Source organism: Lutra lutra, chromosome 1 (assembly GCF_902655055.1).
Source record: "Lutra lutra chromosome 1, mLutLut1.2, whole genome shotgun sequence".
Taxonomy (NCBI): Eukaryota; Metazoa; Chordata; class Mammalia; order Carnivora; family Mustelidae; genus Lutra; species Lutra lutra.
The window spans coordinates 202,147,580-202,173,757 of NC_062278.1; the positions used below are offsets into that span (position 1 = coordinate 202,147,580).

Here is a 26,178-nt window from a genome sequence, read left to right on the forward strand (position 1 = left end):
CCTCACACAAGGGAGGCTCGGCTCGGCCGGGCACCAACAAGTTCCCCCACGGCCTCAGGGGAGCTCCCGGGAGCCCGCAGGCCACGGTGCCTACCCTGCAGGGGCTCTGAGAAGTAGCGGCGGAGGCCATCGTGCAGCACAAAGTACACAGCTTTGGTGGACAGCAGCACACAGGCGGTCACCTCCAGCCCTGGGGTCTGGTAGAACACCACTGAGGACCACATGAGGTGCCTCAGCTCCTCGTTTTCCACCTGGACACAGAAAAGCTGGGTCTGGGCCCACAGCAGAGCAGGGCAGGGGGCACAGAACTCGCTTCCAGTGCCCACCTGACAACAGACCTCTGGGCAGGGCAGCCCCCACTCCATCAGCCCCACAGCCCTGGTGACCTGCACGGCCCAGGGACACACCTCCAGTCCTGGATAAGGACACACAGGACCCTCCAGACCTCTGGCCCACGTGTTTATAAACTTGGAAGCAAAGAATGGAAGGGTAGGAGATGGGAGTGAGGCAGGCTGTGTCTGGGGCCCAAGGTGAGGAGTGGCCGCAGGGAGAGGTGGTGACGGGGAAGACAGCGGACCAGGGAGGGGCAGCCCAGGACCTCCCGCCCCCGACTCCAGCTTTCCGCACACGGCGGCCAGCCGGCGGACCCCGCGTGGGGCCACTACCTCGGCGATGCTGCTGTGGAACAGCTCGATGATGGTGCTGCCCTGCAGGCTGGCGATGTGCTGCAGCGACGGGCAGGCGGGCAGGTGCGACGGGATCTGATTCTCCTCTGATGTGGAGCGGATCAGGTGCTCGCTCGGGTACTGAGCGGGGGCCTCCACTGGCCCCGAGGACTCGGCCAGGGCCGGGCTCTCCGCCGGGGTCTCTTTGGGGGACTCCTCCGGGCGTGACGCCTCTGCAGGGACTGGAGCTGGAAGTGAGGGCTCCACCGGGCCCGTGGCTGTTGCTGGGCACAAGGGCTCTTCCAGGGCCGAAGCGGGGCCCTCCCCCGGGGCCGGGTCCAAGGCTGGGGCCTCCGCAGGGGCTGGAGCTGGAGCTGGGGCCTCTGCTGGGGCATCCTGGGGCCGCTGGTCACTGCTGCCTCCCCCGATCCCCCAAGAGACACTGAGTTAGCATCAGGATCCCGAGGGGAGAGTCCTATCACACACAACCTCACAGTGTAATGGAACAAATGCCATATCTGAGGTCGCCTGGGGATGTCATCTTCAGGTTCCCCACAGGAAGCAGAGCAAAGGGAAGGTGCCAGGCTTTGCCCTTCGAAGTGAGATTAGTCAGGGGAAAGAGGGGCTGTCTGCTACTCCAGGGCTGGGACGGCCAGATGCGTGGCCCATGGGTTAAGAATTCATTTTCAGAAGATTGTAGAAGGATCAAAAATGCCACTCCTGAGTTCAGAACTTGGACCAAGGTGTCCCCACACCCAGGACCTGAGTGCAAGTAGAGGTGAGAACCCAAACCAAACCGCCCCTCAGCTTGCCTTTGGTCCTCCTCAGGCAGCCCAGGCTCGCCCCGCACCCCGCCACCATACAAGCGGCCACACCGGATTCTCACCAGTCTGTTCCGAGCATGAGATCAAACAATGCTCAGAACCCCGAAAGCTCAGGTTAAGAGCCAACCCCTGAGGCAGGGAGGACCCTATAGGTGGCCTCATGCCTGCGCCCAGGCTGAGGGGTCTTTTGGACGTCACCCTCTCTGTTAGGACACCCCAGCTGTTGAGAGAAATCCCTGGGCGGTCCCCCCTCGTCCTGCTGCAGAGATGTGTCTGCTGGGACAGAGCAGGGCAGCTGTTTTCTGCAAGCAGTCCCCACTGTGGCCAGGTTCCATTGAGGCTTGGGGACAGCAAGGAAATGGAGACGAGGTGTCACTGCTCAAGGCCTCAGCACAGTGGCAGGGAGGGGGAAGGCCATGCCGGGTGCCTTGGGCACAAGCTGCTCTCTAGCGCCTGGAGACCTGATGGCGTCTCTAGGAGGGCATGGAACTTAAGCTGGGCCCAAGAAGGGTGGCTGATTCGTGCAGGGAGAGGCTGGGAGCCCCTTGGGAACCTCCGCTGGGGGGCTGGGACAACAGGGAGAGGCATGAGATGCTGACGTGAGGATAGGGTCTCCACCGTCCACAAGGACAGAAGAGAAAATGAGGGGATTTCTGAGGACAGGAGGACCAACAGATGAAGGGCTTTCTTGCCCAGGCTGGGGAAGCCCCAGCATATGTGAAGCCAGGGGGCAGTGGCAGAAGCCGGGCACCCCTCAGGGCACGAGGCACCTCTGGAGTTTTGGGTGTGGGTGAGCTGAGGGTATGACCACAGCTGCTCACAGGCCTCCCTCTAGCCTCAGCTCCAGATGGCCCTGAAGGAAACTCAGGCAAGGAGCCAGGGGGAAGCCAGACAGAAGGGGCAGGAGCAGAGAGCAGAAGAACAGGGCAAGACTGCCACCACTTCCCTCTCTGTCTCCCCTGCTGTAAGAAGGAAAGGAGCTCTGAATGCGGGAACGACCCGGCTCTCAAACTCAGACCTCAGACGCTGCTGCTCTCAGCCAACAAGCTCCTCTGGAGAGAACTCACAAAATTACATGCAGAGAGAGAGCCCCTCAGTGACCCAGTCCTTCCTGAAAGGGGGGATACGGCTCACCACCACAGTAAGGCTTGGCACAGGGCATCAGAAGGAGACAAGGGCAATGCTGAGGCTGGTCAGAAGCCAAGGAGGAACAGAGGACGGGGCCCACCTGGGCCCACTCACACATCAGACATTCACAGATCTGATCTGGGGTGAATGGTCTCAGACACAGTGCCCATCCCCCGCCCACCCCGAGAGCCTGTGCTCGGTCTCACCTGGCCCTGTCCTCGGCAGCCTGGCCTTCCACGAGGGGGCTCTGGGACCGGGCCCCGGTCGCAGGCGTCTTGGCGATGACCACAGTCTTTAGGTCCTGCAGCGAGGCCCGCAACTGGTTGTAGATACGCAGGAAGTGGAACTTCTCATGCGGCAGCACGAAGATGGCAGTGACGAAGCGGTAGCCCACGAGGAGCTCCAGCACGTGGCCGTCGGCGAAGGCGCCCCGCGGCTGGGTGCAGCTGCGTGTGGGGTCCAGCAGCACTGTGGACAGCGGCACGCGGCTGAGCTTGAAGCTGTTGCGGTTGCGACAGTTGTGGGTGCCACGGTTGGGCATGGGGTTGAAGTCGGCCTTGATGACGTTGAGGTGCTGGGGTGTGAGCAGCAGCCAGTAGGGGATGGCAGCGGACTTGACGGCCTCGGAGGGCGCGCAGCAGGAGCGCCGCACGGCCGAGCAGAGCGTGCAGCTGGCCCACTCGATGTTGCCCGAGTAGTCGCCAGCGGCCGTCTGCACCATGCGCTTGTCGCTGTAGACCAGGTAGACGGGGAAGCAGCCTTGGCTGCGCTCCTGGCAGCCGCCCGCCACCTTGTAGAAGGTGAGCAGCTGGCGGAGGAACTCCTGCAGGCTGGTGTGGCTGCCGTAAAGCACGGGGCTGCACAGCATGGCCATGTGCTGTGGGGCGAAGCAGGAGCGCAGGTCGGCATGGAACCCGTGTAGGCCGGCGGCGTCCGAGATGATGAAGAGCGTGTTCTCGCTGTGCCGCACCTTGAGCACCAGGCACAGCTCCGGCATGAGGAAGCCGAACTCGGTGAGGTCGCCGTGCGGGAAGCAGAAGACGAAGCGCAGGGCCGACAGGATGTGCTGGCTGCTGCCCCTCGACTCCTGGTGCGGGATCTCGAAGACGGCGATGCCAAAGTCGGTGAGCACGAGGCAGGCGGCAAACTGGCGGATGCTGTCCTGCACGTGGATCAGGAAGCACCACAACACCTTGAGGATGCGGATATGCTCCAGCAGGAAGTCTTCGTCTGCACCCAGGGCCCACTCCAGGGCCAGGCGCTCCTCCTCGCCCTCCTCCTCCTCCTCCTCCTCCTCCTCCTCCACCCGGCCGCCCTCCTCCTCTTCCTCCGCATCCGGGGGCCCCATTTCGAAGTAGCGGTTCTCCGCGGCGTCCTCATCATCCTCGTCGTCCTCGTCGTCCTCGCCCTGCTCGCCCTGGCCCTCCTCCCGCTGGTTGGCGGCCTCGATCCAGGCGGGCAGCTGCCGCTCGATGGCCTGCCGGATGAGCGTGCTTAGGCGCTGGATGAAGTCCTGGTTGGTGGCCGTGTAACCGATACAGGTGAAGGGCAGGAAGATGATCTGGCCGGACCCCGGCACCACCTGGACCTCCGGCTCCGCGTGCTCCGGGCTGTGCGGGGAGAGGCCAAGGTCAACCGCACGCTGGGCTGGACCGGCTCTACCGACCACACGCAGAGCCATCTGCTGAACCCCTGGGTCCACGACAAGTGCCCCAGTGGGGAGCCGGGGTGCCTGAAGGCGGGCCTGCCAGTTCAGGGACAATCTACAGCCCCAGGGCCCAGACCAGAAGCACTCAGCCTCGCCTTAGCCACACCACATGGGCTCCCCCAACAAAAGCCCCACAAAGCCCTCTCGGTCGCACAGATGCTGGCTGCAAGCCCCAAAGGGAACAAGAGCTCAAGGGCATGAATTCACTTACTGATCATGGTTCCCTTCAAGGGCACCCAGGGGCCTCTGGGATGGGAGTCAGGGAGTAAGCTAGGTGGGTCTTAGGACTTTCACATTTCAGTTCTAGCTCCTCTTGGGGCGCCTGGGGGGCTCAGTCATTTTAAAGCGTCTGCCTTTGGTTCAGGTCACAATCTCAGGGTCCTTGGATCCAGCCCTGCATCGGCTCCCTGCTCAGCAGAGAATCTGCTTCTCCTTCTCCCTTCATCCCCTGGCCCCAGCTTGTGCTCTCTTTCTCAAATATACAAAATCTTAAAAAAAAAAAAAAAAAAAAAAAAAAAAAAAAATTCTACCTTCTCTTGGGTACTGCTCCCCTCCGTGAAAAATCATATATAGAACTTCTATAAAGTGTCAGAGCATGAACACCACAGGTTTTTGGAGGAGCCCATCCACATAATCGCTCTTTTTAAAATCGTACTTCGAGAATATAATGATCATTCTCAGCTCACAGGCTGTACAAGGTAGGCCGTCGACCAAATCGGCCTCGATCTGCTGACCCCTACTCTGGGGTAACATGTCCAACAAACTTCAGGGATTAGGATTTGGAAACAGACCAGAGCCCATCTCGTTGCTGTTTATATATTCAAAGGAAGAAACAGCTCTGAAGGACTTCTACGAACAGACTATTAACAAAATCCCACTGGTTCCCACTAGTCCACAGCTGGGCATGTGCAGAAGGGCTCAGATGCCTTCTTAAGCTCTTCCTCACCTCACACCGCCAACAGCTCCAGGGATATCCCGTGAATCATCAGAAGGTGCCTGACAAAGAAGGACACGCCGTGAGCCGCCACCTGCTGCAGCCGCCCCCTGGCATTTACTGGGGGCTGGACCCTGAGCCAGGCACCCCGTCCCAGCTCACCACCCTGCAGGAAGCTCCTCACCACCCCCACGCTTCCTTTGGGGGCAGATTCTGGGCCCCGGAAATGCTGAGAGAGACTCAGCCAGTTACACGGCAGTGCACAGTGGAGCGAAGACTGCCACCTCTGTCCGGCCCCAGCCCGTGCCCGCAGGCCTGGGGTCAGCACCTCTGCCACTCTGCAGCTCACCACGTGTCTGAGGTCTGGCATCCCAGTGCTCCCCATGCCACCCCAGAGGGTCCACACGGACAGCCTACCAATGTGGCAACTGGCCTGCAGAGACCTCAACGGGCAGAGGCTGTGCAGCACCTGGCAAGGCCCTCCCAGTGGTCTCTGGGCAGTGCGGAGGACCTAGGGCCTGGGCACCTCCGACTGTGTGATCCTGGGGAGAGTGAAGGGAGGAGTGCCAAGGAGTGCTGGGACAAAGCGAGGACTCTGCAGACTGCCCAGGGTCACAGGGCCATGACCTACTGAACACAGGGCTGGATGGAGGCCCAGGAACCAAGCAGAATACCCACATCACACTTGTCTTCCTCCTCTCTTCCCAGGACAGAAGTTCCAGAACCCTCAGCAGCAGCCACAGAGGAGGTGCTGGAGTCGCAGTGTGTCTGACTACTAGGGTACCATGCAGGAGCAGGCAGAGTAGCCCAGCGAGCCCGGTAACAGCGGAGAAACTCTTCCTGATGGGTAAATGAGACCCAAACAATCCCCACCTTGGGCTTTCTGAACTGCCTTTCCCAGAAGAGTCTGCGTTCAGGGGCTAAGGACGACCTGGCTTTGCCTCCGAGGGCCTAGTGAGAAAACTGCCTGTTCCTATTAGTCCCAAGAATGACAGACAGATACACACATGTGCATGTGCGCATGCGCGCGCGCACACACACACACACACACACACACACACACACACACACGGACGGACGGACAGATGGAGCACAAACTGCTCGTCACAAATCAGAGTGCACCAGAAAGTGGCAGCATCTGCTCCAGTAACAGCCAGGCCACCTCCACCGTCTAGCCAAGGCCAGTCCTACTTCCAGACAGTGCAGGCAGAACACTCGGTCCACGCGATAAGCCATCCCCAGGAGGAGGGTGTTACCTGTCCAGAAGGGATGGACTCCAAGGAATCAGAGCATCCCCGGGCAATGGGCCGGTCCTCAGGAGTCAGACTGTCAGTGGATGAAAGGCTGCTGGCCAGGGCCTCCTCCTGCACGAACATGATACCTAGAGAGACCAGGGGGTGGGCGGGCAGGGCAGGCAGGGAGAGTAGCCATTCAACAAACACAGCTGGGCCCTCAGGCTACCAGCATGGCTAGGGGCCTTGTCAGACCCTCTAACCCAGCCACGTGGATCACAGAAGAAAACATTAAAAACGGAAATCATAACCTTGAAGAACAAGAGACTGCTTATCTAACTTCATGGCAGGGACAGACTTTCTACACCTAAATCCAAAGGAAGACATGGACACGTGCGTGACTACATCACCACCAAACTTCTGAAAGAGAAGAAACCGAAGATAAAAAGGATATGAGAAAAAAGTACTTGTGATAGTTGACAAAGTAGTGTGTCTTTGATCTATAAAAGGCTCTTCCAGATAACAAACATGGGAGTGGGGGGGGGGTGCTGGAAACCCCGTTAGGAGACGGCAGACATGAGCAGCCATCCCACAATGGAACAGCTGCCAGAAAGAAGATGGGAAGCGAGGCGCACCCCATGAGGAACCACGAAAGGGCAAGTTGAAACACGACCTCTGTTTTGCCTTGCTTTGGTGAAGGTCTGACAGCTTGGTCTGGCCTTGGCCTAACTGGGCAGAGGCGGGCAGTGGAGCACAGGCTGACCTGCCTGCTGGGAGAGCAGTTTGGCAGTATGTCCATCAAGAGCCTTCAACGTGTTCACTCCTGGACCCTCTAAGAGAATGGCTGAACTTGGCCTCCCAGCCCACTCATACAACACCTCTGTGGGCCTCACAGACACGCAAGGGCTCGGGACTCCTCACGCGCAAGACCAGGCCTTCTCACAGATGGTGTTCCTCCAGGGCTGGTGAGGACAGACTGTGCTCGGCACCCAGGGCTGCAGACCACTCCCCACTGACCCTCCCCTGGGCCACGTCCACGGCCAGCGCACTGACTCATGCACCCCAGAAACACCTGGCGTTCTTAAACCCTGCTGAGGCTGTTTGAAGAATACAGCTTGCCTGGGCCTGTTACTTCACTCCAGACATTTTCCGCAGTGGGTGAGGGTAATGACTTTTTTTTTTTTTTTTTAAAGCATTTTCCTAAATGTAGCTAGGTGGAAGAATGCTGAACTCTGACCCCCAGTTTCACAGAGGTCTGAAGGGGCCCAGGGCTTGCCTGGCTTTGCCGCCAGAGACCATGGTTCAATGAAATGACTGAGCTCCAGAGGTCATGGACCTTTGTGCAGCTCAGCTGCCCCCCAGAGACAGGACAACTCATGCAGCCCAGGTCTTCTGCCCACGGACTAGCCAAGCCAAGAGCCCAAGCCCAGAGCACCCCCCACCTCCCCAGCAAAGCAGCAGGCGCTCTGCACAGGCAGCAGGAAGGCAGCAAGCACACAGCCATGCACAAAGCACACTGTTTTATCCTGGAGTCCGCCCCTCTCCTCCCTCACACGCTCGGATTCTCTCTTCCTTTGAGGTCCACCTCACATACCACTTCCACTGCCAAGCCCTCTCTGCTCGACACGCCTCTCCCTTCTACAAATGCCCCCACGTCATCTTGCCCTGTTCTCCCTTGGGCACACACGCTCACCTCCCCAAGAGGCTCCAGGTTCCTTAGGGGCTCGATTCTGGTCATCTGGAATCGCCCGACAAGGACGCAAGGAAGGGAAGCCCCTCCTGGCCACAGCTGAGGAGCCAGGAGCCCTGTCAAGCGCGTCCCCAGCGTCAGCTCATGCACGCCTCTCATTATTTACCACAGTTCATCAACTCTAAGATGCGCGGATGGGGCACCATCTTGGTCTCAGCAGCTGTCCACAGAAGGCTTTCACACGACTCCATCACGAATGCCAGCTGGCTGACCGCGACTATGAGACGCCACTGACCGAAAGACGCATCTCAATTTCAGAGAAGTCACGGGGTGGGAACGGGTGCATCTTAGAATCGATGAAGTAGGGTATATCCGCTTTACAGTTGAAAAAACCGAGCTTCAGAGAGGCTGCAGGTTGCTCGAAGGCACCGGGCCAGGGCAGCCGGGATGCACTGAGCTGCCTCCCTCCCGGGTGCCTGCTCCTGGCCACTTCTCTACGGACCTGGCTGAAGAATCAACTCTGGCATGTCATCCGTCAGCCCCTACTGGTCACAATCCTCCATGGCTCCAACAAGCTGGCTAACAGCTCCTGAGACAACCAGAGGCCTGGTGTTAACGGGGGAGCGCCCAGTGTAGTCACAAGCACGTTTAGCTCTACCCAGGGAGCAGGCTGGGAGCAGAGCTGCTCCCTTCCGGAGAAATCTTGGCCCATCCGGGCAAGACCCTGGACAGGCAGCACACGGCTGAGCTCAGCCCTCTGTCGATTCCTCCATCTCAGGGAGAAAAAGCCACATTTTCTCGCCACTACCCACCCACACCCTGTTTGTAACTGAGGAAACATGGACAGGGATAGTCTTTCTGCTTCCTTCCTGGACCGTGGACTCTACAAACAAGTGGTCAGGAAGGGTCACTCAGGATGAGAAAGAGAGGCATCAGAGCACCTAGATGGGGCCCAAATTCTGTTGTTTCTCACAAAAAGGAAAGAGATGTGCACACAAAGACGTCCACTACAGTTTTATTCATAAGAGGTGCAAATCTGGAGACCACGTCTCAATGTCTGGTAGACGGGAAATGGGCGGGGGGGGAGGGGGGGACAGACTACAGTGAGCCACTCTGTGACACGTCCCTGGCAGTGGGGCAGACAGCCGCCCGCCCAACCAGGGGCTGTCTGCAGCTGCGGCCCCAGGGGCAGACCCTTCATTTCCCGCACCCGCAGTCTGCACTTTACCGGCTGCTTCTCTGCTTGCTCGTCCACTCACACACTCACTTGTTCATCGGTTCAGCAAACGCTGACTGAGAACAGGCAGGTGCCTGGCCTCGAAGACCAGTCGCATCTCCCCGTCCCCTAGAGGCCTAGTCCCACGGTTTCTCTGCAGGCTGGCCGGTACCGTGACAGGGCAGCACGCGCTGGTGGCCCCCAAGAGGGCTTTGGCCCCGCAGCAGGGAAGCTTCTTGGCAGCGATACAAACCCCCCTCCCCTTTCATGTAAAAAAAACAAAAACCAAAATTTCTCAGTCAAGAGTGTTACAAAAGCGGATGGACAATTCCTCTGGCCCTTAACACCACCACTGCATTCTCGTGAATTCTCGTGGACTCTCTCTCCTACCTCGGGGTCATGAGCTTGGTGTGCTGCCTGGCCACAGGTGTTCTGATTTAACCTGAGCACTTCCCCTCTCTCCCTAGCCAGCCCCCGCCTCTCTGAGGTGAGGGCAGGAGAGCAGCTCGCACCACAGCTCGCATCCTCTGAGGCCTGTCACGCCCCACGTTGGTTAGCATGAGTAACGCTGCAGGGAGCATCTCACCTCCCTCTTCCCCATTCACTTATCCCACTCAGATAAAATCCCCACCAGCGGGGTTACCAGGTCAAGGGGTGGGAACGTTTTTCTGGCTCTTGAAACATAGGGTCAAACTGTTTTCCCAAGACCTCACACCAAGTTCTGCGTCTCCAGGAGCCCGGGCGGGCGGGCGGCGTTCTTTCCTGTGTGTCCCGAGCCTTGGCTCCACTCGGGACGGCACACCCTCCCCTCTTCCGTGGGGGCCGGGCCAGCAGACACTCTCATGGGACCTGCTTCACTCACTCATCTCCGAGGATGCCTGGGTTCAGAGGTGAAAGCCCTTTGAAAACGCTAAGACAGTGGGTGGGTGACGGGAACTGGTCTTCCACGGGTCCACAGACAGCCCGTCTTGGGCCCACACACATGGTGTTTTGGGGCTGGATTGCACCGCGAGAGCCATAGAGATGAGGCAATGATTAAAAAAGAAAGTTTCTACACAGGGGCTGGGGTGCCTGATTCAGGAAGGTCACCAGGCCTGGCGTCCCGCAAGCAAGGAGCCAAGCTGGCCACGCTGCCTGTTCACACGGCAGCCTCAGGGCCCCACTGCAAACCCATGGGATCCTACAGGAACCGGATGTGGGATTCAGACCAACTGGGGGCCCTTGGTGAGCAAACAACAGAGCTGAAATCAAGCCAGCAGACCCCCGCCTCCCCGAGCTACCCCAAGAGGTGCCGCCTGGAGACAGCAACATGCCCCCCACCCCATGTCTGAACCCTGCCCAGCCAGGAGGCCCAGGCGGAACCTGCGCCACTCCGTTAGCTGGCAAGACATGTATACAATTACCTTGGTTGGAGAGGATGGGCTGGGGCAGGGAGGCCGTGGCAGGAGCCACGCTGGGAGGGGAGCCGCTGGGTTGGATGCAAGGGGCAGTGGAGAGCCGAGAATCCTCAATGACCTGAGGAGGAGTGCTCGAGTCAGCCCCCAGGGGGAGGAGAGACAGATCAGGAAGCACAGATCCCGACACAGCCACCAGGGAGGAGGAAGGAGTTCCCAGCTCTCTTGAGAGCGGTGATGGTGAAGGTGGTCGGGCCTAGTCTGCAGCAACCCCGAGAGGCCTGTGCTGCCCCTGTGCCCCCCTCACGTAGGGGAGAACAGAGGGAAGGTGGCTTGCCCCAGCTCAGGCAGCCTGAACACAGAGGGGTGCAGCCAGGATGCAGGGGCCCTGAGCGCTTCCTGGCCCAGTCCCCTGGCGAGCCAGCTCCCCTCTCAGCTGGCTCTCCTCACTGTCACTCCCATCACCTCCCACACAAAGACCCACCTTCTTCTCTGGGTTGCTCAGCTTTGACTTGACCTCCTTGGCTTTCTGAATTGCTTTTAGCACTTCCACAGTGTCCAGCTCCTTCTCTGTGGTCGCAGTATTGTCCAGACAGACCTACAGGGTTCAGAGAACAGCCGTCAGCGCAGGGCCTGACAGGAGCAGTGTGGAAGGGGCACTGCAGATGTGTGGGCCAGGCCCCTAGAGGACACGGGAGACCAAGGGAGGCTCTGCCCCCTGGCAGGCGAGCTCTCCACCCCCCCATGGAGGTGACCTGGGAGCTCCCACACTGCCCGGGCCATTTCAGGAGTCCCTCTCTGAGAAGAGGAGGCAATGGGACAGCCTTGCAGGTGGCTGGGAGGTGGAGAAGGTAGTTACCTGAACCAAGCCCCCAGTTAGGACGAAATTCAGATCAGTAAGAGCGAGGGGAGGCCTGAGGAAATGGGAGGGCAGAGGCACGGGGAATAGGAACAGGCAGATATAGGAGGGGGCCGTGACTAGTAAGCAGTGAGGGATGGCAATGTGGTCGCTGGCCTGTGGAAGAGCTGACACCAAACCATGCAGCCACGGGGTGGGGGGGGGTGCCTGAGGGGAGGGCAGGAGAAGAGGGCATCTTGTGAACACGGTCTTGGTGATAGTGTGAAGAAAGGGGTGCTCAGGGCTGAAAAGAGATAAGAAGGATGGCAGGGGAAGAGTGCAGACAGACGCCCAGGTATCTTCTGGCCTGGGATGTGGGGGGGTGGGGGATAGGCCTGCTGGAGAGTGGAAGGCGGGTGAGTCTGGCTGAGGACCTGTGACACTGGCATGGCGGTGGGGGGGCCAGCCCACATGCAGCAGGCAGCAGACCCTGGGCCGGACCACTCTGGCAAAGCGGGGGGGCAAACCCTTCACGGTCTGCAGTCTACAAAACAAAGCGTGACTCTAACAAGCTAAAGACAGTCCCACCACCCTGGGTCTGTACCTGCTGGTTGGTGGGGAGCTGTCCAGGCCTGAGGATCTGACACAGATGACAGGACAGAGGCCAGCAGGAACCAGGGTGGCTGGTGCCCCCATAGAAGGAGCAGGGAAGCCTCTTCCTAGTGGCGGGTGTGTGTGGGTGGGTGCGTGTGTGCGTGCACGTGCGCGCGTGTGTGTAGACTTCCCAGAACCGAAAGGTCCCTTGGAGCCAGCGGTCCTTCTGAAGCAGGGAGGTGGACAGAACAGCGACCATCCCCTCTGGCACTGCCGGGGCAAAGCCAGACTCCAACCAGACCGTCTCTCCAACAGAGCAGACGTGCGCCAGCAGCTTACCTCGGAGGCCCGCTCTCCGAACTGGGCCAGCACCTTGGTCCGGTAGTCAGGGAGGATGCTCAGGGGGTTGCTGAGCAGGGCCACGTGCTCCAGACACGGGAGGCTGCCGATGCTCCTGACCTCCTCCAGCTGCAAGAGACGAGTCCCCTTCCCTCACCCCTTCTTCGAATGCTACGGCGACAGGCCAACATGACCGATGGCCTCTCTTTGACGCAGGCCAGCTTTACGATTCTTCTTCAGGGGGAGAAGCTCTGATGCAGAGCCACCCTGGGACCCCAGGAGCCTTCCGGGCTGAGGCTCACCTGCTCGATCCTATTGTCACAGAGGTCCAGGCTGACCAGGGAATAGAGCTTGTGCAGGCCACTCAGGCTCTCCAGGAGGTTGCCTGCCAGGTTGAGGGTCTTGATGTTCCCCAGTTTGGTGTGCACCCCTTCCAAGGAGGAGAGCTTGTTGTAGGACAGGTCCAGGTGCACGAGGTTGTAGAGGTGCTGCAGTGGCATCGAGAACAGGGTATAGTTGGTTCAGGCCAAGGCTCCACAGCAGGTGGGCAGCCCCGGATGGTGCAGGGGGCCTCCCCACCTCCAACGCCCACTTGCCCCAGACAGCTACTGTCAAGTGCTACCCCCTGCTCCCTGGCACACGCCATGGCCCCCCAGAAGCATCACAGCCCACAGGAGTGGGGCGAGCTGTGAAAATCAGGCTGTCCGTCATCGTGATGGAGGCGTATGGTCATCACACTCAATTTCTATTCTCACGTCTTTCCCCCCACTCTTTGAACCTAGGGCAATGATCGCCCAGTCCGTGGGAACACCAGCAGACCCTGACTTTACAGACCTCCTGTGCACCCAGACACCTTTCAGGGGCCTATGAGAGAAAACTCCAGAGGACGGCCAAGCTCCCAAGGCAGCATCAGCCTCCTAAACGCTCAGGAGAACGGCACCTCAAGCAGCCCATGGAGGGTGGTCTTTAAAGACACGAATTACCTGCAGGTTGTCCACAACCAGCACTCCATTGTGACTCAGGTCCAGGAACTCAATCTTTGGGATCAGTTTCTTGACAAAGAATAGAAAGAAGAGAGATGCCTGAGATGACCCTAGGAAGGAGGACTTTGGTGGCCCCTGTACCTGGTACATGGGACAACGTGAGACACTTCCTCCTGACCACAGACGCCCCAGCTGGACATCTCTGCCTGTCCCAGGGGCAAACAGGGCCCCCAGTGCTGAACATGGGCCACTGTTCCTAAGAACCCCTGGCTTGTGAAAAGGACGGTGGCAAGGTCCTGGACGGGGAAGAAAGTTCATCCCTCTTCTCCAACCCCACCCAACCCCACCAAAGAGCACAAATACAGGAATCATTCTCCTCTTTGCCCAAATGCTATCAGGATGTCACTCCTATGGGGGCACGTCTGGAATCCATGGAGTGAATTTCCCACTCCACTCCCTGGGAATATCCTCACTTACTACGTTTCTCTATCAAATGTACATTTGAAAAAAAAAAAAAAGTACATTTGATCAATAATGTAACCCTAACCACTACCTCATCTATTTCAATGAATCCACTCAGAAATTAACTTAAAAACTCCAGGCAGCGCACAGAGCACGGGGCACAGGTTATCCGTGGTCCTTCTGGAAAAGGCCAAGTTGCATACTCCACCTCCGGCTGTGACGAGGCCAGAGAAGCCCCTGGTGCCTACGGCTGAGAGCATACCACAGACTCGTCGATCTCTGAGATGCTGTTGTGGCTCAGGTCTAGAGTGGTCAAGGCCTGCCACGTGGGGATGACGGCAGTCACAGGGCCTTCCAGGGCTGTGCCTTCTGGCTCCCACTCGTCAAATTCCGAGGCTTCGGGAACAAGGACTTCCTGTGTAAGAACATCTGTTGAGCACCACACTTGGCCCTCACGCAACACAATCGTTGCAAAATTTCAGGAAGGGCTTCAGCATATTTAGCATGTGGAAGTGAACTTGCATTAAAATGGGCTTCAGCTCATATGGCTTTACCAGATTGTGAAATACCTGAAGCGCCTGGCAGCCTAATCGCTACTTGGAATGTGTTCTGACCCTGCCTCATTAGCAAATGCTTTTCAAACGCAGAAGAGCCTTGTTCTCCATGGTGATCCCGTTTCTGGCTTCAACCTCAGGAGCTCAAGACCAGCAATCACAGCGTTTCCAGGCAACTAGGCTTTCCGAGCTGGCGCCATGGTCCCTACCGAGGACAGTAGGACATTACTGTCCATTACCGTCTATTACTACACAGGGTAGAAACAGGGACGCCATCAAAGCACAGGAAGGCGGGCCTCTTTGTCCTGCAGTTGATGCCCGGAAGACCTCTCCTCCCTCAATGGACTAACTTGGGCTCTTTGAGCGAGGCCACAGGGAGCCTCTCGGAGAAGGGCCGGGTTGCCCAATGCCGTCGCTCTTTATATAAGCCTCCTAGCTCAGCCAGCAGCCTCATGACCCCACCAAACCCGTATGTGCATCAGACACCACAAGTCATTAAAGTAGCTACCCTGTTTGTTCTATCCCAGTGGAAGGATCTGAGCATTGCTAAGATGGAATCCATAAAAAGGTACGTAGAGAAGAAACGCCTTACTTTCTCAATTCAAGTATTTCTGTTGCTCACACAGAAACGACAGGGCACGGCATTCCTACTACCCGGCCTGTCTACTTCAAGTGCACTCAGAGCAAGACACAAACAAGTGCTGAGCCAGGACTTCATAAGCTCAAAGAAACACTTACGTCAGTCTAATGAACATTCTGCCACTTGCCACCGCTTAGCAACTTGTTGCCCTCCAAAACCAGGGACGTTTTGGGGGGTGGGGAGACTCAGTGCCTTCAACTATCTTGTTCAATAGTATGGGTTTCTGACGAAGACAGAGACCGACACGTCCCAGGGACGGTCCAGCACTGGGAGGATCTGCACGAGTGTGGGGCTGCCCAGAGGAAGGTCCGACCTCCGGGGTCCGGCAGACAGCAGGGACGCTCGCACCCACCCTTGGCGCGCAGCACAGGGCCCTGCCCCTCAGTGCCTGGGGCAGGAAACAGGTGGCACTTACCTTCATAGAGGTGGCGGAGAAACGGACGCTCATTGTGGCTAAGGTGGGCTTCGATGCCACGAGTCCCCGGATGCGCCTGGCACCACAGTGACTTATCTGGAACAAAGAACAGCTGTGTCTCAGAAAAGGCTATAAAGGCTGACTGAAGCTTGGCAGGTGAACAAGAAAAGCGGGCTCTGAAAAGCAGAACTTGAGAGCAAAAGGCCTTGGGCACACAGTGAGGACACAAAAGACCCTCTTGCTCACCCAGCCCTGCTTCACCGACCCTGGCTATCCTGCAGCAAGGAGGCAGGGCTACATGCCCCCGCACGCCCATGAACGCCACCCACCGGCAGACCCCAACCGTGGGGCTTCCTCAGCCTGCGAGCCGAGGCTGGGTTGGACACTCCTTTAACTTCCCAATCCTTCCTCAGCCAGCTCTGGTGGAGGCACACACCATAGGTTCCCATCTAGGGATGTGGTCCTCAAAGTCTCTGGGCCTAGCCCAGAATGGTGCAGGCAGAACAGTCCCACGGGCGGCAGAGGCTCTGGAGTTAGACTTGACTGAATTCGGATCCCAGCTTCCCCTCATTGATGGTGTGGTCCTGGCCAAACTTTTTACCTCCCTACCCTCAGTATTCTCAACTGCAAAATGGGAATAAAAATACCCACTTCATAGGGCAGTTGGGAAGCTTCCAGCAGGAAGTGTCCATCAGGACACAGGGCTGAACACAGAAGCCATGCTCTAGAAACAGATGCTTTAAAGCATTTTTAAAAAGTACCCGTTACCAAGTCCCCTTGCTTTTAAAAAATGTTAATGAAACTGACACCTTGAACCCAGGAATAGGGTAGGAAGTAATACAAAGTATTTTCTGTTAGATGTGGGCACACTGAAGGGCAGAGAGCCCTCAAAGCCTTCTGCAGTTGTGTCCTGGGAAACACAGACTGGAAACTGGCTCTGCCTAACCCTCAGGATGCCCTCCCAGCCCTTCAACTTGAGCAATGAGAAGAAAGAGCCAAGAGCTAGTGCTCCATGCTGTCCACGTGCTGCCTGTGCCCGGAGCGGACGTACAGACCAGCCCAGAGCAGGAGAGGCCCCCTCTCTCCAGACCTTCAGGTGGGCCTGACTTACCTAGCTGGGGTCTATCACACACCGACAAATGCAAAAGCAACGGCGCCTAATGGGTAAACCCAGACACTCTCTGGCCGCAGATACTCAGAGGCAAGACCATCCCCGAGTGGGCTCTGCCCCACCTGGACTCCAGGGCCCCTGGGCCTTACCTCCACCTGGTGAAGAGACTTGAATATTGACAGATCAAAAGGCAGGAGTTGCTCCTGAATATTGCTGGTCCCAAATGGTCCTTCTGTGCCGGAAACCTGCGGCCAGACACGGGGCTTGAATCAAGGACGCTGCTGCAGCAGCTGTGCAACCTGACTCGCGGCTCTGCCAGCTACATGGGGCGCAGGAGGGACATACCTCCGCTCACCACTTACCGGGTCAACAAAGCTGGCAGAAGCCAAAGTTTAAAGGGGGTACTGGGTAACGACTGCCCCCTGGTGCTCACAGTCAGAAGTGCAGTGCCAAGAACACCAAAGGTGGCCTTCCCCATCCCAGGGCCCATTCAGCCACCTTTACACACACACACACACACACACACACACACACACACACACAGAGCCAATGAGCTCCACAGCCCCACTGGGGCTCCATGCCCACAACCAAGTGGTAATCCGTGACCAAGCTGCCACAGCTTTACCTTCAGGTACTTAAGGCGACAGGTGAAGTCCAGGATGTGCCCGAGGTCAGTCTTGGCGTCCCCACTGGCACAGGTGGGCTTTCCCTGCTGCAGCTGCTCGGTGACCGCATAGAGCTGCAGGGGCCCGATGGCAAAGACCTCACCAGCCCCCAGGAGCTGTTCTCCTGCAACAGCCATGCCCCCCAGGGTGAGCAACCGGCCCCAGCCCCAGTGTGCAGCCAGGGCATCGGCCCACCTGACCCACAGTCAGCAAGCACTAGGCAAGCACCCTCAGGACGAAGCCATGGTCCTGAGTGCACACTGGGCACAGAGCAAACCTAGATCACAAAGGAGGGAAGGGCCCTGAGAACGTGTGACTGGGGAGCCTCCCTGAGCTGAGGCCATGTCAGGATCTGCGCGCTGGGATGAAGCTGATGTGAGACGGCCCAGGGGCAGCAGGCCCACCCCAGCCCCTCTAACATGCACACAGCCCGAGGTCAGCTGAGGCCTGAGGGGCCAGCCCAGTGTAAAACCTCCAGGCAGGCAGTGTTCACAACCAGTGCTCACTCTGCCCCTCCCAGCCATGTACTCTTTTGTCCTCAGTGCCCTTCTCTGCACCACCTGGAAGGCAGGCAGTGAGATGCCTGACATGAGGCTGAATGGCAGAAAGCACTGTTAGCTACTGTCACGAGGCTCTCTGCAGCATGGCCATGACCTAGGACTGGCTTCTGTTTGATGTCTCAACTCTCAGGTAAAGACAGAGCAGGTATAAGAGGGCATCAGCTCACCCACCTTCCAGAACTCCCCCACAGGGCTTTGGACTACATCCTGAGCCTGGGGTTAGCCCCTGACTCGAGAGTCCTAAGGTAAAAGACCACAGTTTCTTAGGCCTGGCTGCCTGTGGGGCTGGTGGGCAGGTGGGCAGGCAGGCTCCGCTGTGGACCAGGCCTGGGGATTTGAGCAACCCTGGGGAGGTGGGCCCTGGTGAGAACTTGTCAGCAGTTCTGGGCCACCCCGGGTCCCTGGCCGCCTGACAGGGCTGGACCAGTGGCACCCACTGTTTCGGGGACTCCTGGCCACATACCTTTTTCAAAGAGCTCCTCAGCCAGTGCTGCGGTGATGCCATTTATCTCCTGCAGAGAAACAACCCACAGTTAGAAAGAGACCCTGTCCCTAGTAGCTGGGACTCACACGGTCCCTGCTAGCTACTCTCTTCTGTTGCTGCAATGCCACCTCTCCAGAAAGCTAATAAAACAGAGCTTACAACACACAACAAAAGAGAGAGTAAACTATAAATCAAAGTGCCTAGGAAGGGAAACAGTATTTCCAGTCCTGTGGACACGTGGAAGGTCGCTTCAAAAGAAGAAGGGAAACAGACTATCACAGCGGCGACAGCACACACAGGTACTGGCCAACACGGGGGGCCTGGGAGGCCGGCAAAGCCTGGCTGTCCTGACCATCAGCCGGGAAGCGGGCAGCTCCCAAGACCGGCCCCAGAACACCCTGGGAGAGAGCGTGACAGAGAAAAGTCCTGTTTCTTCTGAGAGTGACTCTTTCTACTTTCTTTCATGTTCCAAAGGGGCCTGAAGAAAGAGTGAGCGCAGGCTCTCTTCCTGTGCTCATCCTTCAAGGCCTACAACAACAAACCACTCGGCCCCAGGGCCCTAAGCAAGAGGCAGGAAAGGCCGTATTAACAGCTGGTGTCCTGGGACCTGAACTGCGCTGGGCACGCACCGTGGCCCCGACGCCCCATGTGAGAAGATGGTATTCTGAACCCCGTTTCCCAGACGAGCAGACTGAGGTGGGGAGCTGCTGTACTCGCCAATGTTACAAGGCCAGAGAGCCGCAATGCCACTTGGCCTTGTAGGTTCCCTCTGTACATGAGCCACTGCCTTCGCACTTCTGTGTGTGATCCTGGGGAGGGCAGGACCCCAGAGCCCCCAGCCCCACGTCAGGCAGGTAAGAATTTTCATGCATGGCCCGGTGGCAGCCAACAGGACTCTTGGTAAACAGGCCCAGATGGAGGCCGCGCGTTGCCTTCATGACTCATGGGAACATCTCTGCCACGAGGACGTGCGAGTCACATGTTGACAGGACTCAACAGGCACCAGGCTGTGGGAGACAGGGTGTTCTTTTCCTGTTTTCCTTTGTGGTTTGTTTGTCTCCCTTTTATCTTTCATACATGATGGATATGCTGAAGGTTGTTTATATGCCGCAAATATCTTCTCCCCGTCCTGCAGTCTTTTTACCTTTGTTTGTGGCGGTTTTCCTGACACACAGAAAGGCTTCATCTGTATAAAAGTTGTTTAATCTGTGATTCTTTTCCTTGGTGACTTTAGGGCTCTTCCCCCTTCCCAAGATTATAAAAATATTCCTCTAATTTTTTTCTTTTTCTTTTTTTTAAGATTTTATTTATTTATTCGACAGACAGAGATCACAGGTAGGCAGAGAGGTAGGCAGAGAGAGAGGAGGAAGCAGGCTCCCGGCAGAGCAGAGAGCCCGATGCGGGGCTCGATCCCAGGACCCTGAGATCATGACCTGAGCTGAAGAGAGAGGCTTAAACCCACTGAGCCACCCAGGCATCCCTAAATTTTTTCTTTTAATACTTTATGCTAGCTTTTAAAAATGTGGTTATTTGAGGCCTCTGCCTTCGGCTCAGGTCATGATCCCAGGGTCCTGGGATCGAGCCCCACATCGGGCTCTCTGCTCTGCCGGGAGCCTGCTTCCTCCTCTCTCTCTGCCTGCCTCTGCCTACCTGTGATCTCTGTCTGTCGAATAAATAAATAAAATCTTAAAAAAAAAAAATGTGGTTATTTCTCTAAACTGCTCAAAATTCAGTTTACATATAGTATGAGAAGAACCCCGCTTTGACATCACCAGTGGACAAAAAGCCCAGTGGAGGGAAAAATAAGCAAACATGGCCCCAGCGTTAACGAGCACAGGGTCTGGCAAGATCCAAGGTCAGACGCAAAGGGGCTGTCAGGGCTCCAGCCAGGGAGGAGAGAAGCTCCCTGTTCAGGCTGAAGTTCAACTTCAGTCTCGCTCAACAACTGAAACTCAATGACAGTTTCCCTGAGTGCAGTGAAGAACTGAAGATTAGTAAGAGCCAGGAATGATCCAAACGCTCCTTTCTCTACCAACAGTTTCAAGCACCGTGGCTGGGGTCTAAACCAGCACTTCTCAGCCCGCTGCCGTGAGCATCACCAGGTCAGCCCTGAAAGAGGCAGGCTCTTGAGCAGCAATTCTCGGGCCCATGCTAGTGACACTAGGGCTCCCAGAAGGTCTCCATCCAGAAGGGGCTCCCTGCCCTCCATCTGCACCAAACAGTGTTACACTTCTTTGGGCAGCTGAGCTCAATATCCCCTAAGGGGACAAGGCCGGTATTTCTGGAGAGCATGGAAAGCTGCAAGATAGGGAGGGCCAAGGGATCATGCTAAGCAGAGGGCAGGGTTTTGTTTTTGTTTTGTTTTAACTTCTGAGCCATTTTAAAAAGCAAACTATGTGACAATTCCTCTCCACTCCTCAGGGCACAGGAAGTATACACTGCTGTAACACTGTCTACTGTCGCAACACTACCTACTTTGTTCGTCAGGCTCGTCTCCACCTGCAGAGACTTCATCAGAGAGAACACAGGGATGCGGCGGCCCCTGAGTCTAGAGCACAAGCCTTCTATGAGAAGCACTTCGTTGGCCTCCTCAGAACTCTGGTTAAGCCAGCCTGACATGCAGAGCAAAGATGTGCAGAGTCGGTACTCCCCACTATCCCTGCCCCAGTCTAAGTCACTGCAGATTCTGCTAGGAAGTCACCCGGGGGACAGGTGACTCCCACACACCTCACCCAACCTAGGCGGAAGGGACCTAAAGTGCTTCGGGATGCCACAAATGTCTGAACTGAGATGTGTTTTTTAAAAAATACATTCTTGGGGTGCCTGGGTGGCTCAGAGGGTTAAGCCTCTGCCTTTGGCTCAGGTCATGATCTCAGGGTCTTGGGATCGAGCCCCGCATCTGGCTCTCTGCTCTGCCGGGAGCCTGCTTCCTCCTCTCTCTCTGCCTGTCTCTCTGCCTCTCTCTCTGCCCTCTTGTGATCTCTGTCTGTCAAATAAATAAATAAAATCTTAAAAAAATAAAATAAAATAAAAAATACATTCTTCATACCTCAAAAAAAAAAAAAATCAATTATAATCAAATCAATGGGGCACCTGGGTGACTCAGTTATTAAGTGTCTGACCTCGGCTCAAGTCATGATCTCAGGGTTCTGGGATCGGGCCCCACACCAGGCTCCCTGCTCAGTGAGGGGCCTGCTTCTCCCTCTCCTACTCCCCCTGCTTGTGTTTCATCTCTCACTGTGTCTCTGTCAAATAAATAAAATTTTTAGAATTAATTAATTAGGCTACTTAAAAAACCAGTACTACCCATCCGCAAATATCCTATGGCCCTGTCAGCCAGCCGCCTGCCAGGATCCCGAGCCGCGGTGCACTCCTGGACGGCAGTGTGAGCGGCATACATGTGCCCCAAACTGGTCAGGGTGTAGCTCGGCCGCTACCACTCCGTGTGCGTCCACACACACAGAGCCTGTGACAAGTACACCCTGCCACGCCTGTGCCTGTGCCCAGGAATGACCCCAGGCCAGCCCAATGCTCCTGCCTGGCGCACACTCCCACACACAGCCCTGGTTAATGGGGCACAGACGAGGGACTCAATCACACGTCACTGTGTGATTCACACACACAGGCGAAGGGGTAGAGGCAGGGCAGGACCCCATGTAACTCTTATTTCCTGACTGTGGTGAGTCATTCTAGGAGGGCTCAGGTATGTTATGTGCAATATGGTTTAAGTAAAAATAAAAATTCCCTATTGAGAGATTCAAGCCTCAAGTTCACCGGAGAGCTCCAAGGCCATAAGCTGCAGGCAAATCTGTCAGCACTTACAGCCTCAGTACTTTGCGACTCAGACAAAGGACACAGGTGGATGGTAAGGCTGAGGTTAAGATGGTAACAGTTTGGGGCACCCGGGTGACTCAATCGGTTAAGCAGCTAGCTCTTGATTTCCGCTCACATTATGGTTGTGGGGTCAGGAGACTGAGGCCATATCAAGCTCGGTGCAGAGCGTGGAGCCTGCTTAAGATTTGCTCTCTCCCCCTCCCTCTGCCCCTTGTGCACTCTCTTAAAAAAAAAAAAAAGGCTTAAAGGGTTAGGAAACAGCCTGCCTCCTGAGCCACTGGTTGACATCCTGCCTCAAAATGGTATGCTAGAAATCCTTTGTGGGATCCATTTCTTTGAATTTGAAAACCTCTGCTCATGGGGTGCTGGGATGAGGTCTGTCATAGAGACCTCCAGCAGTGCTGAGTCACAGCTGTCTAGAGACAAAGAGCCCGGCAACAGCAACAGCCCCAGTGCCGAGGTGTGCCCTCTCACAGCAACACAGGGCTGTCCTGGCCCCTACATGCCCCATCTCAGAGCTGGCCATAGAGAGAAGGGCTGCTTTCTTTCCTTGCCATCAAAACCCACACTGCAAAAAAAATGAAGTTGGAACCCCCTTACCTCACACCATAAATAAAAACAAACTCAACATGGATGAAAGACCTAAATATAAGCACTAAAGCTATAAAACTAGAAGAAAACCAGGTTGTAGATTTCTGTAACCTTGGACTAGGCAGTGGTTTCTAAGAACATCCAAAACACAAGTGACCAAAGGGAAAAAAAAAAAAAGGATGAACCCAAGTTCATCAAAATCTCAAACTTTTGAATTTCAAAGGACACTATCAAGAAACTGAAAAGATAATTCACACATTGGAAGAAAGCATTTGCATATCACATTTCTGCTAAGAGCCTAATATCCAGAATATATTAAAAAAAAAACAACAACTAGAGTGCCTGGGTGGCTCAGTGGGTTATGCCTCTGTCTTCAGCTCAGTGGGTTATGCCTCTGTCTTTAGCTCAGGTCATGATCCCAGAGTCTTGGGATTGAGCCCCTGCATTAGGCTCTCTGCTCAGTAGGGAGTCCGCTTCCCTCTCTCTCTGCCTGCCTCTCTGCCTACTTGTGATCTCTGTCAAATAAATAAATAAAATAGATACTAAAACAAAACAAAAACTGTAACTCGGGGCACTTGGGTGGCTCAGTCGTTAGGCATCTGCCTTTGGCTGGGTCATGACCCTGGGTTGCTGGGACTGAGCCCCACATCGGGCTCCCTGCTCGGCAGGAAGCCTACTTCTCGCTCTCTCTCTCACTCCTCTTGCTTGTGTTCCATCTCTCACTATCTCTCCCTCTCTGTTAAATGAATAAAATCTTTTAAAAAATAAAATAAAACAAAAAAAAAAACAAAAAAAAAACTGTAACTCAACCACAAAAACACAAGTAAACTAATTTTTTAAAGTGCCGAGGACATCTGAGTACCTGTATCTGATGAAGATATGCAAATGACAAATAAGCATATGAGAAGAGGCTCAGCCTCGTTAGGGAAATGGGTATCACACGATACCACTTCATGCCCACCAGGATGATTATCCAAAAAGTGGGCAGTAACAAGTCTGACAACGAATGGGGAAGAAGAAAACCTGCGCACTGCCGATGGGAATGTAAAACAGTGCTGCCACTATGGAAAAAAATTTGGCAGTTCTTCAAAAAGCTAAAGTTACCATATGACCCAGCAATGCCACTCCTTAGGCATACCCAACAGAAAGGAAAACCTACGTCCACACAAAACCTTACGTAAGAATGTCCACAGCAGCATTATCTGTACTAGCCAAAAAGTGGAAACCACCCAAACATCCATCAACTGATGGATAATGTCGTAATTGGCGGAATATGACTCAGGCAAAAAGGACCAAAGTACCGTACAAATGGACCTTGAAAGCATCATGCTAAGTGAAAGCAGCCCATCACAAAGGCCACATTTGTATGTTTCCATTTTTATGAAATGTCCAGAACAGGCAAATCTGTGGGGACAGAATGTACATTAGTGATTGCTGATGGGTACAAGGTTCCTCTTCAGAGTGATGAATGTTCTGGAATTAGTCGTAATAGCTGCACAACTCTGTGAATATACTAAAAGCAGGGAATTGTGTACTTTAAATGTTTTGGGGTTTTTTGGGGTTTTTTTGAGATCTATTTATTTGCGAGAGAGAGAGTGTTCGTGCAAACGGGGGGAGGGGCAGCGGGAGCGGCAGAGAGAGGGAAGCAGAGTCCCCACTTGAGTTGGATCTCAGGACCCTAAGATCATGAAATCAAGAGTTGCTTAACCAACTGAACAACCCGGGTGCCCCAGGAATTGGATATTGTATAAGAGTAAATTCTGGGACTCCTGGGTGGCTTAGTCAGTTAAGCATCTGCCTTTGGCTCAGGTCATGATCCTGGAGTCCTGGGACTGAGCTCCAGGTTGGGCTCTCTGTTCATCAGAGAGCCTGCTTCTCCCTCTCCTGCTGCTGTTCCCCCTGCTTGTGCTCTTTCTCTCTCTCTCTCTCTCTCTCTCTCTGACAAATAAGTAAGATATTTTAAAGAAAAAAAGGCAACCTACTTTAAAAAAAAAAGTGAATTTTATGATATGTAAACTATATTTTAATAAAGAAAAAACCCACACTCCTGATAACCAGGGTTCCCTGCGTCCACCCTGTCAGCCCCATAAGAAGTGGAACATGTTGAGAATAATTTGAGAGAGGACACCGATGGGACAAAGCCTGGCAGAAATACTCCCTAAGAACCCCCAGCCTACAGAAAAGGCTGACGAATCTTTCAGGCCCCAGTGGTTCAAACTCATTTGAAGGTCTAGTGGTTCTCAAGTGAGATTTTGCCCCTCGGGGGGGATACTTGGCAATGTGTGTGGCCATTCTGGCTGTCACAACCTGGGGTGGCTATCAGCACCTAGAGGCCAGAGATGCTGCTCAACAACGCATGGGACAGTCCTCGTGACAATTATCCACCCCTAACAGTCAACTGTGCTGCAGCTGAGAAACTGTGATTTAATTTCATGATGGTAGTTCTCAAAAATCCTTGGATTTATATAACCCAGGGGCCCTTCTGATAACAGTAATTTCAGTATGTCCAAACCGTTCCAAGCAGTAAAATATGCCTCCACACAGAACCTCAGAGATGTGGGCCGGCCGGTGCAGGCCCACCTCAGGCAAACGGCTCTCCAATGACCAGTCCAGGCCTTTCTGTGCTGGGGGCAGGGCAAACACGCTCCTAAAAGACCCAGGTCTTTAGCCATGAAGTGTACTTTCAAAGGGCTGCTTATCAAGTTTTATCCTTAAATGGCTAACCAAAGCTTCCGTAAAGAACAGCATTTCCTAAAATACTAACCGGTAAAGCATCTGAAATGCTCTCGTAAGGAATGGAAATTTTTCCTCACATAAGGAAAGTAAATGTGAAAAAAAAAAAACGTCTACAACAGGAAACTGCCATCGACACAGTTGTTGGTACGCGCTGAATAAAATCCAAAGCAAATATAGATACAGCCCATCTGTAAATGCCACCCATTTTCCACAGCCCCTCCAAGCTTAGTGACCCAACACTAGCATCGTCACCAAATTTCCTGGCTCTGTCTAGCACTCCAAAAAAGGTTCATCTGTCTTCTCTTAAAGCATTTCAAGGAAGTTGTGTTGTAAACGCATCTGAGCCTTTAAGACCACAACCCACAGGTCCCTTCCTGAAAGGTGAGCCTGAAAAATGGAGTGGATTCCTTCGTATCTTCACCACATAAAAAGAAAACATGTCAATTATCCAAAAATCTATCACTCAGAGATTAACTACTCCTAGTCCTGTGATGTATGATCTTTCAGAATTTTCCTAGGCAAATATACTCATGTTAATTTCTTTTCATATAAAGAGGACTGTATCCTACATATCCATTTTA

General features: G+C 55.1%; 1 protein-coding gene across 3 annotated transcripts in view; it reads right to left on the reverse strand.

Annotated features, from left to right (window-relative positions):
* NISCH (nischarin) overlaps positions 1 to 26,178 on the reverse strand; it is a 35,649-nt gene that overhangs the window by 2,726 nt on the left and 6,745 nt on the right. For 2 of the 3 annotated variants that reach the window (XM_047692405.1, XM_047692398.1), the window contains exons 4-18: positions 18,416 to 18,464; positions 17,353 to 17,516; positions 16,877 to 16,972; positions 15,617 to 15,712; positions 14,270 to 14,422; positions 13,546 to 13,614; positions 12,865 to 13,050; positions 12,563 to 12,691; positions 11,276 to 11,389; positions 10,801 to 10,912; positions 6,516 to 6,640; positions 5,272 to 5,321; positions 2,824 to 4,227; positions 666 to 1,080; positions 95 to 251 (exon numbers count right to left, since the gene is read on the reverse strand). In XM_047692405.1, coding sequence (XP_047548361.1) covers positions 95 to 251; positions 666 to 1,080; positions 2,824 to 4,227; positions 5,272 to 5,321; positions 6,516 to 6,640; positions 10,801 to 10,912; positions 11,276 to 11,389; positions 12,563 to 12,691; positions 12,865 to 13,050; positions 13,546 to 13,614; positions 14,270 to 14,422; positions 15,617 to 15,649 — 2,947 coding nt within the window. In that variant the 5' untranslated portion in view covers positions 15,650 to 15,712; positions 16,877 to 16,972; positions 17,353 to 17,516; positions 18,416 to 18,464. Of the gene's footprint in view, positions 1 to 94; positions 252 to 665; positions 1,081 to 2,823; positions 4,228 to 5,271; positions 5,322 to 6,515; positions 6,641 to 9,180; positions 10,276 to 10,800; positions 10,913 to 11,275; positions 11,390 to 12,562; positions 12,692 to 12,864; positions 13,051 to 13,545; positions 13,615 to 14,269; positions 14,423 to 15,616; positions 15,713 to 16,876; positions 16,973 to 17,352; positions 17,517 to 18,415; positions 18,465 to 26,178 lie in introns of those variants that run through there. The other variant, XM_047692413.1, reaches the window with a different exon arrangement.